The 18,117-nt window shown below is 39.3% G+C and overlaps 1 protein-coding gene across 1 annotated transcript in view; it reads right to left on the bottom strand.

Moving 5' to 3' along the window:
• The window catches only part of TANGO6 (transport and golgi organization 6 homolog), a 193,719-nt gene that overhangs the window by 114,905 nt on the left and 60,697 nt on the right, over positions 1–18,117 (bottom strand). The window contains exons 13-14 of the mRNA XM_046683145.1: positions 16,413–16,928; positions 14,174–14,231 (exon numbers count right to left, since the gene is read on the bottom strand). Of these exons, the coding sequence (XP_046539101.1) occupies positions 14,174–14,231; positions 16,413–16,928 (574 nt within the window). The remainder of the gene's footprint in view (positions 1–14,173; positions 14,232–16,412; positions 16,929–18,117) is intronic.

Here is an 18,117-nt window from a genome sequence, read left to right as displayed (position 1 = left end):
TGAAACTATACTGAAAGACTATGACTGAAAACTATAAGACATTATTGAAAGAAATGGAAGAAGATGTAAAGAAATGGAGGGCTGGCCCAGTGGCCAAGTGGTTAAGTTCACACTCTGCTTCGGCAACCCAAGGTTTCACCCATTCTGATCCTGGGCACGGACATGGCACCACTCATCAAGCCATGCTGAGGCGGCATCCCACATGCCACAACTAGAAGGACCCACAACTAAAAATATACAACTGTATATCAGGGGGCTTTGGGGAGAAAAAAGGAAAAAATAAAATCTTTAAAAAAAAAAAAGAAATGGAAAGATTCCATGCTCATGGATTGGAAGAATAAATATAGTTAAAATGTCCATACTACCTAAAGCAATCTATGGATTCAATGCAACCCCAATGAGGTTCTTCACAGAAATAGAATAAAGAATCCTAAATCTCATATGGAACAACAAAAGACCCCAAATAGCTAAACCAATCCTGAGAAAAAAGAACAAAGCTGGAGGCATCACAATCCCTGACTTCAAAATATCCTGCAAAGCTGTAGTAGTCAAAACAGCATGGTACTGGCACAAAAACATATACACAGATCAATGGAACAGAATCAAAAGCTCAGAAATAAAAGCACACATCTACAGACAGCTAATCTTCGACAAAGGAGCTAAGAACATCCAATGGAGATAGGAAAGTCTCTTCAATAAACAGTTTGGGAAAACTGGACAGCCACATGTAAAAGAACAAAAGTAGACCATTCTCTTACACCATTCACAAAAATAAACTCAAAATAGATGAAAGACTTGAAGGTAAGACCTGAAACCATAAAACTTCTAGAAGAAAATATAAGCAGTACACTCTTTTTTTTTTTTTTTAAGATTGGCACCTGAGCTAACATCTGTTGCCAATCTTCTTTTTCTTTTTCTTCTTCTTCTTCTTCCCAAAGCCTCCCAATATATAGTTGTATATTCTAGTTGTAAGTCCTTCTGGTTGTGCTATGCGGGATGCCGCCTCAGCACGGCTTGATGAGTGGTGCCATGTGTGTGCCCAGGATCCGACCCAGCAAAAACCCAGGCCACCGAAACAGAGCATACAACTTAACCACTCAGCCACGGGGCCGGCCCTGGCAGTACAGTCTTTGACATCAGTCTTAAAAGGATCTTTTCAAATACCATGTCTACTCAGAAGAGGGAAACAAAAGAAAAAATAAACAAATGGGACTTCTTCAGACTAAAGAGCTTCTGCCAGGCAAAGGAAACCAGGACCAAAATGAAAAGATAACCCACCAACAGGGAGAAAATATTTGCAAATTATATATCAGACAAGGGGTTAATCTCCATAACATATAAAGAACTCACATAATTGAATTACAAAAAGAAAAGCAACCCGATCAAAAGTGGGCAGAGGATAGGAACAGACATTTTTCCAAAGACGATATACAGATGGCGAACAGGCACCTAAAAAGATGTTCAACATCACTAGTCACCCGAGAAATACAAATCAGAACCACACTTAGATATCACTCCTAAGTGATATGGCTTATCACTTATGGCCATAGCACTTATGGCCTGTTAGAATGGCTATAATCACTGAGATAAAAAATAACAAATGTTGGAGGGGGGCGGCCCAGTGGCACCGCAGTTAAGTGTGTACATTCCGCTTCGGCACCCCAGGGTTCGCTGGTTTGGATCCCGGGTGCGAACATGGCACCGCTTGGCAAGCCATGCTGTGGTGGGCGTCCCACATATAAAGTAGAGGAAGATGGGCACAGATGTTAGCTCAGGGCCAGTCTTCCTCAGCAAAAAGGGGAGGATTGGCAGCAGATGTTAGCTCAGGGCTAATCTTCCTCAAAAAATAAATAAATAAATAAAAATTTTAAAAAATAACAAATGTCGTGGAGATGTCGTGGAGAAAAGGGAACCTTCATACACTGATGGTTGGAATGTAAACTGGTGCAGCCACTATGGAAAATAGTATAGAGATTTCTCAAAAAATTAAAAATAGAAACACCATATGACCCAGCTATTGGGTATTTATCCAAAGAACTTGAAATCAATAATAAAAACAGACTTATGCACTCCTATGTTCATTGCAGCATTATTCACAATAACCAAGATTTGGATGCAACCCAAGTGCCCATTGACTGATGATTAGATAAAGAATATGTGGGGGGGCCAGCCCCGTGGACGAGTGGTTAAGTTCAAGTGCTCTGTTTCAGTGGCCCAGGGTTTCACTGGTTCGAATCCTGGGCATGGACCTAGCACTGCTCATCAAGCCACGCTGAGGCGGCACCCCACATACCACAACTAGAAGGACCCACAACTAAAAATATACAACTATGTGCTGAGGGGCTTTGGGGAGAAGATGGAAAAATAAATAAAATCTTTAAAAAGGAATACGTAGCTCAGGGCCAATCTTCCTCAGCAAAAAGAGGATTGGTGGCAGATGTTAGCTTAGGGCTAATCTTCCTCAAAAATATGAATAAATAAACAATTTTTCAAGAAAGTCTTCTGGGACTTTGTTTCCACGTCTTTGGTTATTTTGTGACCATGTACTAGTTGTACATAAATGTACAATACTTATTAATTAAATAATTATTATGGAGGAGAGATGGAGAGTTATTGCTTAATGGTTACTGAGTTTCTGTTTGGGGTGATGAAAAAGTTTCAGGAATAGACAGAGTGACACGACATTGTGAATATTTACTGCCACTGAATTGTACTTTTAAAAATTGTTATGGGCTGGCCCAGCGGGGCAGTGGTTAAGTTCACATGTTCCACTTCGGTGGCCCGGAGTTCGCCGGTTCAGATGCTGGGTGCGGGCTTATGAATTGCTTGGCAAGCCATTCTGTGGCAGGTGTCTCACATACAAAGTAGAGGAAGATGGGCACGGATGTTAGCTTAGGGCCAGTCTTCCTCAACCAAAAAAAGAAGAGGATTGGCAGTAGATGTTAGCTAAAAGCTAATCTTCCTCAAAAAGTAAAAAAAATAAAATTAAAAAAATTGTTAAAATGGCAAATTTTATGTTATATATATAACCATAATAAAATTTAATTATTAAAATATTTAAAATAGAAATGAAAACTTAAAAATTGTTGTGGAGGTTCTTTGGGGGTCTAGGGTGAAGGTGCCTTCTTCCATAGGAGATATGCTTTGATTTCTGCAAGACACCCATAGATGCCACCAGTATAGAAACAGTTCAAACTCTAATTCCCTGCTTGACACGTCCTGAATCCTGAGAATGTGAATCTGCAGGAGAGGTGGTCCATTCAGTGATTACAATCTCCCAGGGAGAGGGTTTCCTTCCTTCTTCCCTCCTGCTCTACTTCAGGCCCAGACAATGCTCCTCCCAGTCCCTGGGGCTGAGGTGGAGGGGAGCCTTTTTGCTTGTGATTCGCCTGAAGGTACACTCCCTTGAGGTCTAAGCTTAACGCTGGAGGTCTTCCATTAGACTCCTCGCTCCAAGTTGGGTCTGGGCTTTCATTTCTGCAGCTTGCCCTTCAAGGCCTTGAAACTCACAGCTTAATTTCAGCAGATGCCCTCAAGGGCAAATGCAGGCTCTTAAACTCAGTTTATCTTCCAGGGTTCTGGCTGTCTCTTCAGATGTTGGCTTGGTAATTCTCTGCTTTCTTGTTAGTTCTTTAATGCTTTTAAAATGTTTTAAATATGTTACCCTGTGTAATAGTTGTTTTCAGCTGAGCTATTTCACCATTACTGGAAATGGAAAACAGAAATGTATTTTCTTCTAGATTTTGTCTGGTTTGAATGTAAGATTCAAGGTTTTAACTCACCTGACAAACACGGAGCATGTTAAGGTTTCTTTGTTGTTAGTAATAGTTAGCATGTCAGATTTTCCATTTATCACTTGTCATCCTAAACAAGTATCTTCACTACTCAGCCCTTCCTTTACACTGCTGTCTCACTGAGCTTAACTTGAAGTTACTTTCACATTTTCACATGTAATTTTTGACCCGCTCACCTAAGTGATCCTCTCAGCAACCTAATAAGTGTTACATGTTTCAGCTTCTAATATATACTGATGAAAGATCAAATACACTGTGCCACTAGCGAAACAGTGTAGAGCAGAGCAGGGCAGCTCTAAGACCTTCGTTCTCCTTGTATGTCCTTGTTATGCATAACATCTGGATAGACACATCTGGATGAAATTTAGCTACTAATTTAACCATTTGGTTGCTGAATTCCAAGACAAGAAATAATGGATATGTTCAGTTTTATCTAATTAGTATTCTCTGACTTAATAATTTTGCAAACTGAATCACTTTACAAACTAAATATAGAAAAGTTATTATTATGGTCTGGTTTCTAAGCAACCATTTCATTAAGAAAAGGACCACTTGGGAAAAACATCTGTTTGTCAGTAAGGTTCTGCTGTCATCATATAATTTTATGGTGAAAAAGTCATGGTCACCCTGTGCCTTAGTAATCCCTAGTTGTGAAAAGGTCAACAGGGGTACTACAACAGAGGGAGCCCACAGTTTCAATCTGTGCTAGTCCCTGAAACTTGTTATCATGAAACAATTCAGTTTTCCCAAACAGCCAAGTAATTTAAAAAACATTATCTTCTGATCTTAAAATCAATAAATGTTCATAGTAGGAAATGTGAAAAATATAAGGAAAAAGGTACGAAGAAGAAAATAAAGACCACTTTAATTTTTGACACCTTCATGTCAGATCTCATTTGAAAAACGAATTCCACTGCTAAAAACTAATTATTTGAAGATCACTGGACTAAATAACTCCATATGGTTTTACCTTTTTCATCTGCAATTAGAATGCTTTTCATCATGGTTAAGGGCTATGTGTTGGAAACTGAGTCCAGAGATTTGTAGAGATAGCCAAACATATTCACCGCATTTCATGAAAACAGGCTTAAAGAGAGACTGCATTATCTGGCAGTGGTGAGAAGGTGACAAGAGATGTGTGTGGCATGACAGATCACATATAACATGTTATAAAACTTCCTTGCTAGGTCAGGTAGATGGTCTAACACAGTGATTTTTCAAATCCTTTTGTTGTTGTTTTAAAAGCAGCAGAACCTTATTTTCACATGAAATCTTTAGGGAAGGCTCAATGAAAGAGAGAAAAGCAGAGCCCCTGGTTTGAGTGGGGTTGCCTGGAGCCCACCCAGCCCACCCCCTTCTTCACTGATCTTACAGGCCCCATAGAACACAGGCATTCATGCAGTCCTTCCTGTCTGCAGGCTCCTCTCTGTCACAGTACTGCGCTTTGCTGCTCCTTCACTCTGGAATACTCTTCCCTCCCTTCTTTACCAGGTTAACTCACAATCTAATCACCCACCAGATCTCAGCTTATGGGTCGCTTCCTCCTTCCCTTCTCTGTCAGGTAAAATGCCCCTAACACAGGCTCTCAGGTCACTGTGTACCTTTCCTTCACAGCACCTGTCAAAGTCACATTTCACATTTGTTTGTGTGATTACGTGAATTTGCTCTGCTCCATCTCCTACCCACTTCTGACTGTAAATTCCAGGAAGACAGGGCATGACTGTTTTTCTTAGCAATGTACCAAGCATGGCGACCTAGCACATAGTATGCTCAATAAATATTTGTTGAATGAATGAACATTTTAAATCACTAAGAAAAAAAGTCAATGGCCAAAGATGTTTTACAATTCTTTCTGCCTCTATGTAAAGTCAGGTTACCAATAATGGAAATCAAAGTTGGACATAAAGTGCAAAAGTGCTTCTAAAACAGCCTTCTCCTAAGAAAGAAAACTTCAGCAATCATGCCCTGGCAGGTGGACGGGAGAGATGACCTAATTAGGTCTTTGGTAGCTCAACGTCTTTGATCCATTCCCTGGAGGCGCAATTCCTTCCCAACCTTCCAGCCTCTTCAGGGACAGCAGAGATACCACAAGGTCAGGAAACAAAACCAAGTATCAAAGTCTAATGTAAGAATCGAAAAATGAGTTGCCAAAACTGTACAGACACCATTTAAGGGCACTTTTTGACCAGTGCCCAAGAGCTCGATGTGATCAAAGAGGCGGAAACTGATGTTTTAATCAGTTAAAAATGTTAAACTTACGATTCAGCAACAAAAGGAACTATGTCAGGGTTAATAAAAAATATAATTGGGTTCATTAAGTGTGTGGACAGCTTCAAGGATCATCTTAATCACATCTGGTGGGATTAGGAATTTTAATTTGTATTTGAAATGAAGGGTAATGTAGGCTGCTTGCTTTTTAGTTTGGGAGGGAAAAGTGAGAGCAGGGTGCCCCTCCAGCTGTTACCTCAAAGTAGTTCCAACAAAAGGGATTGATTCCTTAGAGAGTAAACTACTATTGTACGTAAAGATAAGTCTAAAGAGGAACTTGCTGTTTTACTTGTGAGCTAGCTCTCTATTTTATCCTCCTTTACTTGCCTTCAAATTCCAACTTTACTAAGGAAAGAGTGGCTCCAGGGCAAAATTTAAATAGCTGTTCTGCAGGGAAGGTACTTATACCTTCTTAATAGCTTGTAAAGTAGACATTTAAGCAACTGACTCTATCCCAAGGCATCTCACAGTCGCATCCTTGGTAGTGAATCCTGCCTTTGTGACAGCTAGCTTACATGAACAGGAGGTAAAGGATTTGAAATGATCCCTGGAAAACAAGAAACTCAGAAGTATTTAATTGCTTAATATTACTGTCTGCAAGAGCAGAGGCCATGAGGATTTCAGTTAAGGTGGGAAAATAGAATGGGGAGAGGAGGGAAGTAGAGACAGGTACAAGAGCCTTGGCTCGAGTTGATTCCAGACTCCATCACCCACTGAAATGGGGAGCTAAATATATTAAGTCTTACAGGGTTGTGGGGAGCAGTAAATGAAAAAATGTAAGTTACATCTGATATCTGGTTGGTGCTCAAAAAATCATGAGTGAAGATACGAACAAAAGAAACATAAGAAATAACCATCAATACACAGGATACTTTCAAATCCAGGAAGCCATCACCAAGACATTACTGGTGGGCTGGCAACAAGACTTTAAAGGCTCCCTAGAGACACAAAGAAAAGCTGAGATGCCTTGTCTTGGCATTCCACCAGCCGAGGCGTTGCAGCCCAGTCCCACTCCTCCCTTCACGCCCACTTTGCTCCACGAACAATTTGAACTGCTGACCTTCCCTTAGACTTGCCCTGCTCTTGAACATCTTCCTACTTTTGCTTTTCTTTCAGCATTAATCCCCTCACTCCATCTGCACATGTCTAAATCCTGCCCACCCCCTCGTCACAGTCATAAGCTCCAAGAAAAATTACTATTCTGAATTTTTAAAGTTTCTTTTTTGTTTTTAAAAGTGCATAACTCAGTGACTTTTAGTATATTCATAAGGTTGGGCAATGATTACCATCTAATTCCAAAACATTTTCAACACTCCCCAAAAGAAACCTCATATCCATTATCAGTCACTCCCCATCTTCCCATCTCCTCCCATTCTCTGGCAACCACTAATCTACTTTCTATCTCCATGGACTTGCCTATCTTGGAGATCTCATATAAATGGAATCACATGATATGTGGTCTTTGGTGTCTGGCTTCTTTCACTCACCATGTTTTCAAGTCTCATCCATCTTGTAGCATGAATCAGTGCTTCATTCCTTTTTATTGCCAAATAATATTCCATTGTATAGATATACTACATTTTATTTATCCATTCATCAGGTGGTAAATATTTAGGTTGCTTCTACTTTTTGACTATTATGAATAATGCTGCTATGAGCATGCATATATAAGACTTTATGTGGACATACGTTTTCCTTTCTCTAGGAGTGGGATTGGTGGGTCATATGGTAACTATGTTTAACCTTTTGAGGAACTGCCAGACTGTTTTCCAGAGCAGCTACACCATTTTACATTTCTATCAGGAGTGTATGAAGTTCCTGTTTTCTCCACAGCCTCATAATTTGTATTGTTTTAAAGTAAGTTATTTCTCAATGTCATTTATTGGCATCAGAAATGCAACAAAAATCAAAAGTTCTGTGCAGAAAGCTACATGCTTACCTAACCCACAATCTCAGTAAACTACATAAATCCCAGGACGGATTTCTGAAGCTTCTTTCCTGATGCTCCTAAAATGATGCTGATACCCTCAGTGCTGAAACAATGACCATCAGCAGGAAGAAGGACAGGCAGTGTGAGGTAACACACACTCTCATTCCACTAATGGAAGATGAGTTTCAAAGATACACACAAAGATTGCTTAAAAAATAATGCTGTACACATTGCCAAATGACCAAAACCACACACACATAAATCAGGCAAAAATGAGACCAGCATATTATTAAGTTATAGAAAGGGTTGATTTTAGAGAGATCATTTCCTATAGGTGGGCCTGGCTCTCAGCCCTTGCATCTTGGGAACAGGAACAATGTAGGCACTAGGATTAATTATTTTTCCCTGTGGCAAGAGCACAGTCTTCAGAGCCAGAGAGATTTAAGACTCAAATCCTGACGTTGACACTTAGTATTTGTGTCACTTTGGGCCAGTTTCTTAACCTCTTTGAACCTCAGTTCCCTCATCGGCAAAACAGGGAGAATAATTCCTAACTTGCAGGATTGCTGTAACTGGCACATAACAGGCACTCAGTAAACGGTAATTTCTATAATACTTATTGCCATTTCTCTTAAGTGGCAATTACCAGGGCAATCTTGCAAAGTGAAAATAACTAACCATGAAGTAACCAGTTCATCTTTTACTTATAGATAAAAGTACCAAACTGCTAAATATTCTGATGCAAATGTGAATATATCAATCTTCAATTGATAGAGGGAACCACTAGATAGATATTCCAAAAACGAAGCTGATATAAAACTCAAGTGTTGTGGGCTTTTGTATTTCAAAAGAGAGTTTGGGAGAGGGGGTGGAGGCATCATGTACACCACCAGGGCTGTGGTAAGATAAGGTACAGTGGACTGGGAACCCCTGAGAAATGGGTCTGGTCCCAATTCCACCACTCCCCCAAATTTTGTGACTGTAGGCAAGTCAATTCTTCATTCATAGAAGGAGTATAATATCTACTTTTATTATATTTCAAGATTGTTGACAGAATCAAAGATTTTTAGATGATTAAACATTATTCAATTTTAATAAATATTATTGATAATCATAGTATCTGTTTTCTATTTTAAAAAGCACAACAATAGGGCCAATTTCTACCATCATTTGAAAAGTTCTAAAGAAATAATCTAGTGTATTTGGAGGGAAAAAACAAGATTTGGAGGCCAAGAACAAGGTTCAAATTATTTGCTATGTAATCTTAGAAAAGGGATTTAACTTAACAAAATCTTTAGCTATAAAATGGGTATACTTGGGGCTGGCCCCGTGGCTGAGTGGTTAAGTTCACGTGCTCTGCTGCAGGTGGCCCAGTGTTTCGTTGGTTCGAATCCTGGGCATGGACATGGGACTGCTCATCAAACCACGTTGAGGCAGCATCCCACATGCCACAACTAGAAGGACCCACAATGGAGAATATACAACTATGTACCGGGGGGCTTTGGGGAGAAAAAGGAAAAAAAAAAAATCTTTAAAAAAAATGGGTATATTCATATCATACCCAAAAATTAACTCAAAATGGATCATAGACCTAAATGTAAGAGCTAAAACTATAAAACTCTTGAAAGAAAACACTTGGAAGAAGTAAATCTTCATTATCTTGGGTTAGGCAATGACTTCTTAGAAATGACACCAAAAATGCAAGCAATAAAAGAGAAATTTGATAAGTTGGACTTCATCAAAAGTAAAAAGTTTTATGCTTTAAATGACACCATCAGTAAGAGAACAGACAAACCACAGAATGGCAAAAAATATTTGCAACTCATATACTTGGTAAAGAACCTATGTCTAGACTATATAAAGAACACTTACAATTCAATAATAAAAAGACAAATAACCCAACTTAAAAATGGGCAAAGAATCTAAAAAGACATTTCTCCAAAGAAGATATACAAATGCACAATAAGTTCATGAAAAGATGTTCAACATCATCAGTCATTAGAGAAATGCAAATCAAAACCACAATGAGATACCATTTCACACCCACTAAGATGGGTATAATTAAAAACAGACATTAACAAGTATTGGCGAGGACGTAGAGAAATTGGAACCCTCATACATTGCTGGTGGGAAAGTAAAATGGTACAGCCACTTTGGAAAAGTTTTGCAGTTCCTCAAAAGGTTAAATATAGAGTTACTATGTGACTCAGCAATTCCACTCATACATGTATACCCAGGAGAAATGAAAACACATGCCCACACAAAAACTTGCACAGAACATTCATAACACCATTATTCATAATCGCCAAAAGCAAAAACAATTCAAATGTCAACTGATGACTGGATAAACAAAATGTGGTTAATCCATACAATGAAATAGGGGCCGGCCCCGTGCCTGAGTAGTTAAGTTCACGCGCTATGCTTCGGTGGCCCGGGGCTCACTGGTTCGGATCCTGGGCATGGACCTACACACCACTCATCAGGCCATGCTGTGGTGGCATCCCACACAGAAGAACCAGAATGACCTAGAACTAGGATATCCAACCACGTGCTGGGGCTTTGGGGAGAAAAAAAAGCAGAAGATTCGCAACAGATGTTAGCTCAGGGCCAATCTTCCTAAAAAAAATGAAAATGTTTTAAAAAAATACAATGAAATATTATTCAGCCTTAAAAAGGAATGAAGTACTAGTTCACACTACAACATGGATGAACCTCAAAAACATTAAGTGAAAGGAGCCAGACACAAAAGACTACACATTTTATGATTCTATTTATATGAAATGTCCAGAATAGGCAAATTCATAGGACAAAAAGTAGATTAGTGGTTGCCAGGGGCTGGGGGTAGTGGGGAATGGAAAGTGACTGATAATGCTTATGGGGTTTCTTCTTGAGACAATGAAAAAGTTTGAAAATTAGATAGTGGTGATGGTTACACAACTCTCTAAATACATTAAAATCTATTGAATTGCACATTTTAAATGGGTGACTTTTAGGTATGTAAATAAAAAGTTTTAAAAAATGGGGGTAGGGGCCAGCACCATGGCCGAGTGGTTAAGTTTGCGTGCTCCATTGCCGCGGCCCAGGGTTTCACCGGTTTGAATCCTGGGTGCGGACATGGCACCACTCATCAAGCCATGCTGGGGCGGCATCCCACATGCCACATCTAGAAGGACTCACAACTAAAAATACACAACTATGTACCAGGGGGCTTTGAGGAGAAAAAGGAAAAATAAAATCTTTAAAAAATAAAAAATGGGGATAATGTCTACTTCCCAGAACTACTTGAAGAATTTACTGAGATAGCATATATGAGAGACACTTGCTAAATGCTCACTTGTTAATTAGGTGGTACAGAAACCAGGTTAGGACATAAAAGAAATCTCCCCATTTCAAGGACATAAATGGAGATGATAAACTTCACAGGCCTGCATTCCAAATTTCAATGCCAGATCCAATTAGACGGTCCTTCAAGGGATAGAATTATTTTCAGTTAATGGTTTCCCAACTTACTTTATTTGAGGTAGGAATCTGAGAATGAGATAGGGAATTCAGTCTCTGACAAGTTAAGACTCGAAATCCCGCTCAGTTTGAAACTCTATAAAAACAGTTCCACCTTGTATCTACCTTCCCCCCTTCTGGGCCTTTTGCCTTCCCTCCCCTTGCTCTTTGGCCAGAAATAAAAACTCTTCTCTGAAAGGAAGGGTGGAAGAGTTAGCACGATTTGTCTGGGCATGTTAAGATGTCTAGATTCTCTTCACTACACACACTGACATACTTTCGCTTCCCATGCTTGGCTCAGAGCCTAGGAGTTTTTTTCTTTTTCAATGAGTCTGGTAGTTTTATCCAAAGATCCTTTTGATACTGATGGGGATCACTGGGATCCCTGAAATGTATCTGTCTCTGGTGTTGCTTTCAAAATGTCCTTTAAATAATGGAAAGTGACTAAGAGGACAAACGAGCAGATCCTCAGTAAGATAAATAACCCGGCTATATCTTATTTGAAAAACATCACTTATTTATTTATCACATTCATTATTGAACATCGATTTCAAAAGCGAAATGTGAAAAATATCCCAAAACATCTAATATATCTTATAGGACTCTCAAGGACATATTTTAACTCCTATTTTGGAAAAGGGCTTCCACTCTTTACCTTATATACTTCCTTGTTATTTGAATTTTTTTTAAAACAATGAGAATACTTAATTAGGGTAATAATAGTGATGATAAAACAAACAATGAAAAAGAGAATAAACAAGGAGTCTAAAATGGCCATAGTCTAAGATTAAGTCTTCTATTTATAAACTCTGGATTGTAACTGGAACTCAGAAACTTCATATACAATTCTCTGTACGAAGAAGCTACTACTGAGGACCTGGGAGCAACTGCTAGAACTAAACCAACCATCACTTTCTCAGTAGGGCTAAAAGGAGATGCAGACAAAATTAAAATTTAACTCAAGGGGAATTTAGTTCTCAGACTGTTGTGATGGACGGATAATACATTCATTAGAAATTCCTCCATCAGGCATCAATAAGCATCTGTTGAATAAATGAGCTTATTTAATTCCCCTCTGCTCTGTGCCTAGACTGTATGACAGAGTTGGTGAGAAATTACAAAAGAAATCCAAAATACCAATAAATTAAGCAAAAAGTAAATTGTAACTTTCACATGGAGCCATTCAGGCAGCCTCGAAAAGGAACACTTTAAACACACACACACAGACACACAAACACACACACTCCCCACAATTAAATGGTACTCAAACCACAGCTAAGCACCCCTTGTACTGCAGGACATTTACAAGTGGGCTGGTCGTGTCTGACTGGGAGTCCAGAATGGCTTGGCCCCTGGAGTACTTTAGGCCTGGGCAAATGACATTGGCAGCACAGGTGGGAAAATTCAGCTCTTTCCTTTCCTAATGGGAAATTCACCTAAGGCCTTGGCCTTTAAGTGCATGTTACAAACACCAAAAACATCAATTAATTCAAACTTGTTCATCATGGGGAGCTGAGAACAGAAATTACACCTCAACCTCCCATGTTCTTCATCACCAAATTAGCTACTAACTGATTAGCACACCAATTAAAATTACTAAAAACAAACACAAAACCAACAGTTGAGATTTTTATAGCAGACCCTAGAGGCTAATGAGCTCAATGTGTTAATCAGATAAGATGCTTATTCCAAACAGCAACGTTGCCATATTAGAATGACACACACTGCTTCCCGATAACCCCGTCATAAAAAATAAATCAATGAGAAACATCTCCTTGACAGTATTATAGTTTCTAAAGAAAAGTACAGGGTGACTTGTTTTCTGAGACTTATGAATTATCAGCATTTTAGGTTCTTGCTTCATTGATTTTATTTCCGTAAGTACCATTCGTTGTTTCGAGGCTTCCTGAACCCTATCGAGTCCCCACGTCTGCTTCTCACCCTTTTGGGAAGGGTGCCTAATTCTCTATACTCCTTTTCATGAGGCCTCTCGCTAGATTTGGAATCCACAAATTAATGGAGATGGGAAGAACAACAAAGAATGACAAAAGAGAAATAAAATTATTGCAAAAAATGTTTTGATGAAGAAATATTATATATTCTGAGACTCTTTTACTTAAAAGAGAGAGCAAAAGTGCATACTGACAGTAGTCAAGCACATAAGAGGCCAATGTAATGAGAGCTCATGAGCCAGCCATTCTTTGCCTCCTTGAATTAGAGGAAATGGGATTTAATCTACAGAAGGATAAGTAGTCATGTGTCGCTTAACACTGGGGACATGTTCTGAGAAATGTGTTGTTAGGTGATTTCATCATTGTGCGAACATCATAGAGTGTACTTACACAAACCTAGATGGTATAGCGTACTACACACCCAGACTATATGGTACTAATCTTATGGGACCACTGTCATATACGTGGTCCATTGTTAACTAAAATGTCATTATGCAGTGCATGACTTTAAACATAAATAAAGACTTCCTCACCATTATGAGACACTGAAACTTTATAGGGACCCTTTGGGAACCCTCCAGGAATATTATCAGTGTGACTTAAATTGAGTCTTAGCTAGGAGGCAGGAAGATGGACAAAATGACCAGCAGTCCTGTGCCTCTCTGACTTTAGAGACCTTGTGAAAATCTTTGATCCACAGACTCGAAGTCCTTTAACCAGTACCAACTTACCCTGAATAGCAGACAGATATACAAAGGTGTCTTCATGCTCCAAGTTCTCCAAGAATATCTGGAACCACAAAACACAGCAATGATATGATGCACAAAGAACAAGCAAGATTTAAGAGACCCTTATAGCAGCCTCAAAAGAATAAATGCTTTTCTTATTGTTTATTTTAGCTAGACATTGGTCTGACTTTAGAATCTTGTGGGGAAAACAGTATTTATGTTTTAAGTCTCATTTTTATAATAGTTTAAAAAAAGGGTAGTGATTAGGAGGAGATACTTCTTAAAGTAGTCAAGTATACGCCAGGAGTAAGCATGAAAACCAAAATCTGGAAGAACAATCCTCAATAGTTTTTCTACTACAGCCCATGGTGGACAACATTCTCACATATGACATGACAGACTACAGGCCATGACACACAAGAGGGCAGGTTTGGGGTTATTATGGCACATTTGCTATAATTTGATCCTTTTCTCTTGCACTCAGAAATCATGTAGAAATGCAAGCGAGAGACAGAGATGTTATTATTGGGATAACCTTGAATCTGTTCTAACTTATGTTTAAAAATCTTTCGCAAATTTTAGCACTTCAATTGACATTAATAACAAATTACTCTCAACATATCTCACAATTTAGGAAGTCACCAGTGCGTGTCAACTGCAGGGGGTACAGCTAATCTAGAAAATATGACAGTAACATGTTAGGTTTAGGCCCTAGCATGAGGGCCAGAGAAAGATAGTGGCCACGTGCCCATGTTCCTCCTGCTTGGTGTCTAGGGGAAGTCTGGGGTGCTATTCAGTATGAAAAGGTGTGTCCTTTGCCGGCACAGCGATTCTTGATATCAACTTGATGCTGATGGTCTCCACATCTGCAGTATGTTAGGGAGAGTCTAACATTAGTTCAATTGGGCCAGGTTGAAAGGGGTGGGGATCATGTACGGAGTAAAGGAAGTTTAATCCAGGGTAGTGGCCATGGGAATAAAGAGGAAGAGAGAGATCGAAAAACTTCCTTGGAAGAACTAACAGGACTTGATGACCAATTATGTACAGCAGATGAAAGCTTAAGTTAAATTAAGGAAAATTCCAAAGATGTTCACAGCATTCACCATCCAAATAGATTTATGAAGGGAAATTTTTAATGATTCCTCAGAGGAGATGTATAATTTGAGGTTTTCAGAACATTTCAAAGACAGTAAATTCTTGGCACATTTCTGTGCCTTTGTTTTCTCATCTACAAAATGGGGATAATATGAACATTGCAGTTATTGTGAGGATTAGAGACAATGTCTGAAAGGTATAGGGTTTGGCTCAATATACAGCAGTTATTATCACTATACTATTGGTTCTTAATAATTCAGTGACTAAAAATAAATGTTTTCAATCTGAATTACAACTTTTAGTCCAATGGCTAAAGTATATGGAAGAGATAATAACAATAACAACAACAACCGACCTTTACTGGGTGCTCATTATGTGTCTATCACTATACTTAGTGCTTTACAAGGATTATTTTATTTTAAACCTTTCAATATAAAGTAGGTCCTATTATTATTAGCCTCACTTTACACATGTAAAAATTGAGGCTCAGAAAGTTTAAGTGACTTGTCCAGGAAACTGATTGGGATTTGATCAGGAGTCTCTAGACCCTTTGCTTTTAATCTCTAATCCATACTGCCCTCAGGACAACTTCCACAAAAGGGAAGAGATCCCCAACTAAGTATACATATTCTCCTACATAAATCTACGATGTAAAGAACAGTTTTTTCACTGTGATGGAGGGAGGAGAGGGGAGGAGACCCAGTTCTGCCCAATGTCCCTCTAAAGGGGACGGAGAGAAAACAGATGGCTTAACTGGGCTGGGTCACAGTGCTGAAAGTGGCCCTATTCACCAGAAAGGGACTTTGCCATCTGGGAATTTGCTCATGCTGTTCCATCCCCTTTTCTTTCACCTGTTCAAACTTTACCAGTTTGTTGAGGCCATGTCAAGATCTACTTCCTCCAGATTTCAACTCTGTCCTTTTCCTGACTGTCCACAGCCTTTGTTGCCTGTCAAAATTCTGGCACTCCGTTCATGTTCAGTTGAGTCTCATGTGGTTCTCTAAGTCTTTCCTGTGTCTAAGTCTTGCCTCCTCAGAACAATTACAGTTTCCCTGAGGGGAGTCCAGGACAGTGCCTGACACACAGTCAAGTCTCCGGAGAGCTGCCCCACCCTGCGTGCGTGTCTTTTGCAGGGTGTTCTACTCACCTTGAGAAGCTTCTCTTGCATCTCAAGGGCTTCTGCTTCTCTCTGCTCTATCCAGCGGGAAAGAGTTCTCAGGGCAGCAGCCCGTGTTGGAATTTGAGGATCATAAGCTGACAGAAGAACTTCCTGGAGCTGCTCTGTGGTTATGTTTCTGGATTTCTGGTTTGTAGTGGCGTTGGGCTCACTGACCTCCTGAGGAATGAGTGGAGTATTAGATTTCAGGCCTGTCTGGTTGGATTTCTCATGGCTTTGCTGTTGTTCGAGGTGGCTACGAGAGACACCAGTGGATCTTTCATGACTGGTTTGTCGCTGCCCTTCTGTTTTCCCTTCTGGATCCTTTTTGTTCAGGGTACTCTGAGCAGCCACACTGACAGCCTCAGTGGAAAAGGCTCCATGGGTAGAGATGGTGATGCGGAGATCGACAGCAAGTTCTTGGATGACAGGGTCAGGGTATGTGTTGGATACCTTCTCCAACAGAGGCAGCAACTGCTTCAGGACAGCAAAATCAGTTGACTTCAACTACAAAATGAAACAAAAAATGCCAAACCCAAATTAACATAGCAGATGTTAATATGACCTGAGCACAAGGCAACATATCCTGAGCAAAAGCAGCAGGGAGCGAATCTTGTTCCTGGTGTAATCAGCATATAGCTGAGTCCAGCACTCAATAACTACTGTTGAATAATTACAGCTAACATTTATTGAATACTTACCATATACAGGTACTTTTCTAAGTTAAAAAAAATCCCTCAGTAAAGCACATTGTTACTCCTAATTTTTACAGTCTAATGGGCAAAACACATTATCTTACGGTTTTAATTTGCATTACCCAGACTAACAGTGCTATTAAGCATCCTTCCACATTTATTGGCTGTCTGTATTTCTTTTTCTGTGAACAGCCTGTTTATACCCTTTGTACCCACTTAGCTATTAGAGTGTTTGTCTCTACAGCTATTCTTACCATGTAGATTTTAATAGTCATATGGTGAAATTCTTTTCCAGATTATTTTATCTTGACTTTCATTGTATCTTTTTGATGGTATTATTGTATTTTTGACTTTTATGTACCTTTTGCCATAAAATGATAAGTTTATATTAGCAAAGTGCTTAGTGCCTGACACATCGTAAGTGCTATGTAAATGTTTTAAAAATAAACACAATAAACAAAAGAATCCACACACATATTTATATCCCTATGATACAATTCAAATATTTTCACATGTCTGCATTTTAAACAGGGGGAAACTGAGGCAGAGAACAGATAAGTAACATATCCAAGGTCACACAACTAAAAGACAGTAAGATGTGAACTCAACAAGTCTGGCTCCAGAGTTCAGTCTTACCCAATACCCTAAATGGTCTCACTTGCACAAATAAAGCTTTTCTTAAGCACATGATCTAAAGTAGCTGGTCAGCATACAAGGGCACCAGAGGTCTGGAAGGGATCGGGACAATAAGTGGCAAAAGAGAATTTCTCCTAGAAAGTGGGAGTGAAAATTACATAAGATTTTATTCTCTCCAGAAGCTTTGTTCCAATAATGCCATATGTCTCACTAGGAAAGACACATGTGTAGTCAGTAGAGAAACAAGAATCAGTGGTAATCCTTTTCTGTTTGGAAATACTTGAAAAATTATCATATGAGGCTTCACGAGGGCCTGACAACTTGAAAACCTTGTGGGTCTTAAATCCTTTTTAGAACAAGAAAGG

The sequence above is a fragment of the Equus quagga genome, chromosome 13 (assembly GCF_021613505.1).
Source record: "Equus quagga isolate Etosha38 chromosome 13, UCLA_HA_Equagga_1.0, whole genome shotgun sequence".
NCBI classification, from domain to species: Eukaryota; Metazoa; Chordata; class Mammalia; order Perissodactyla; family Equidae; genus Equus; species Equus quagga.
Note: the sequence above shows the minus strand (reverse complement) of the source record. Positions and strands in the feature narration are given on the sequence as shown.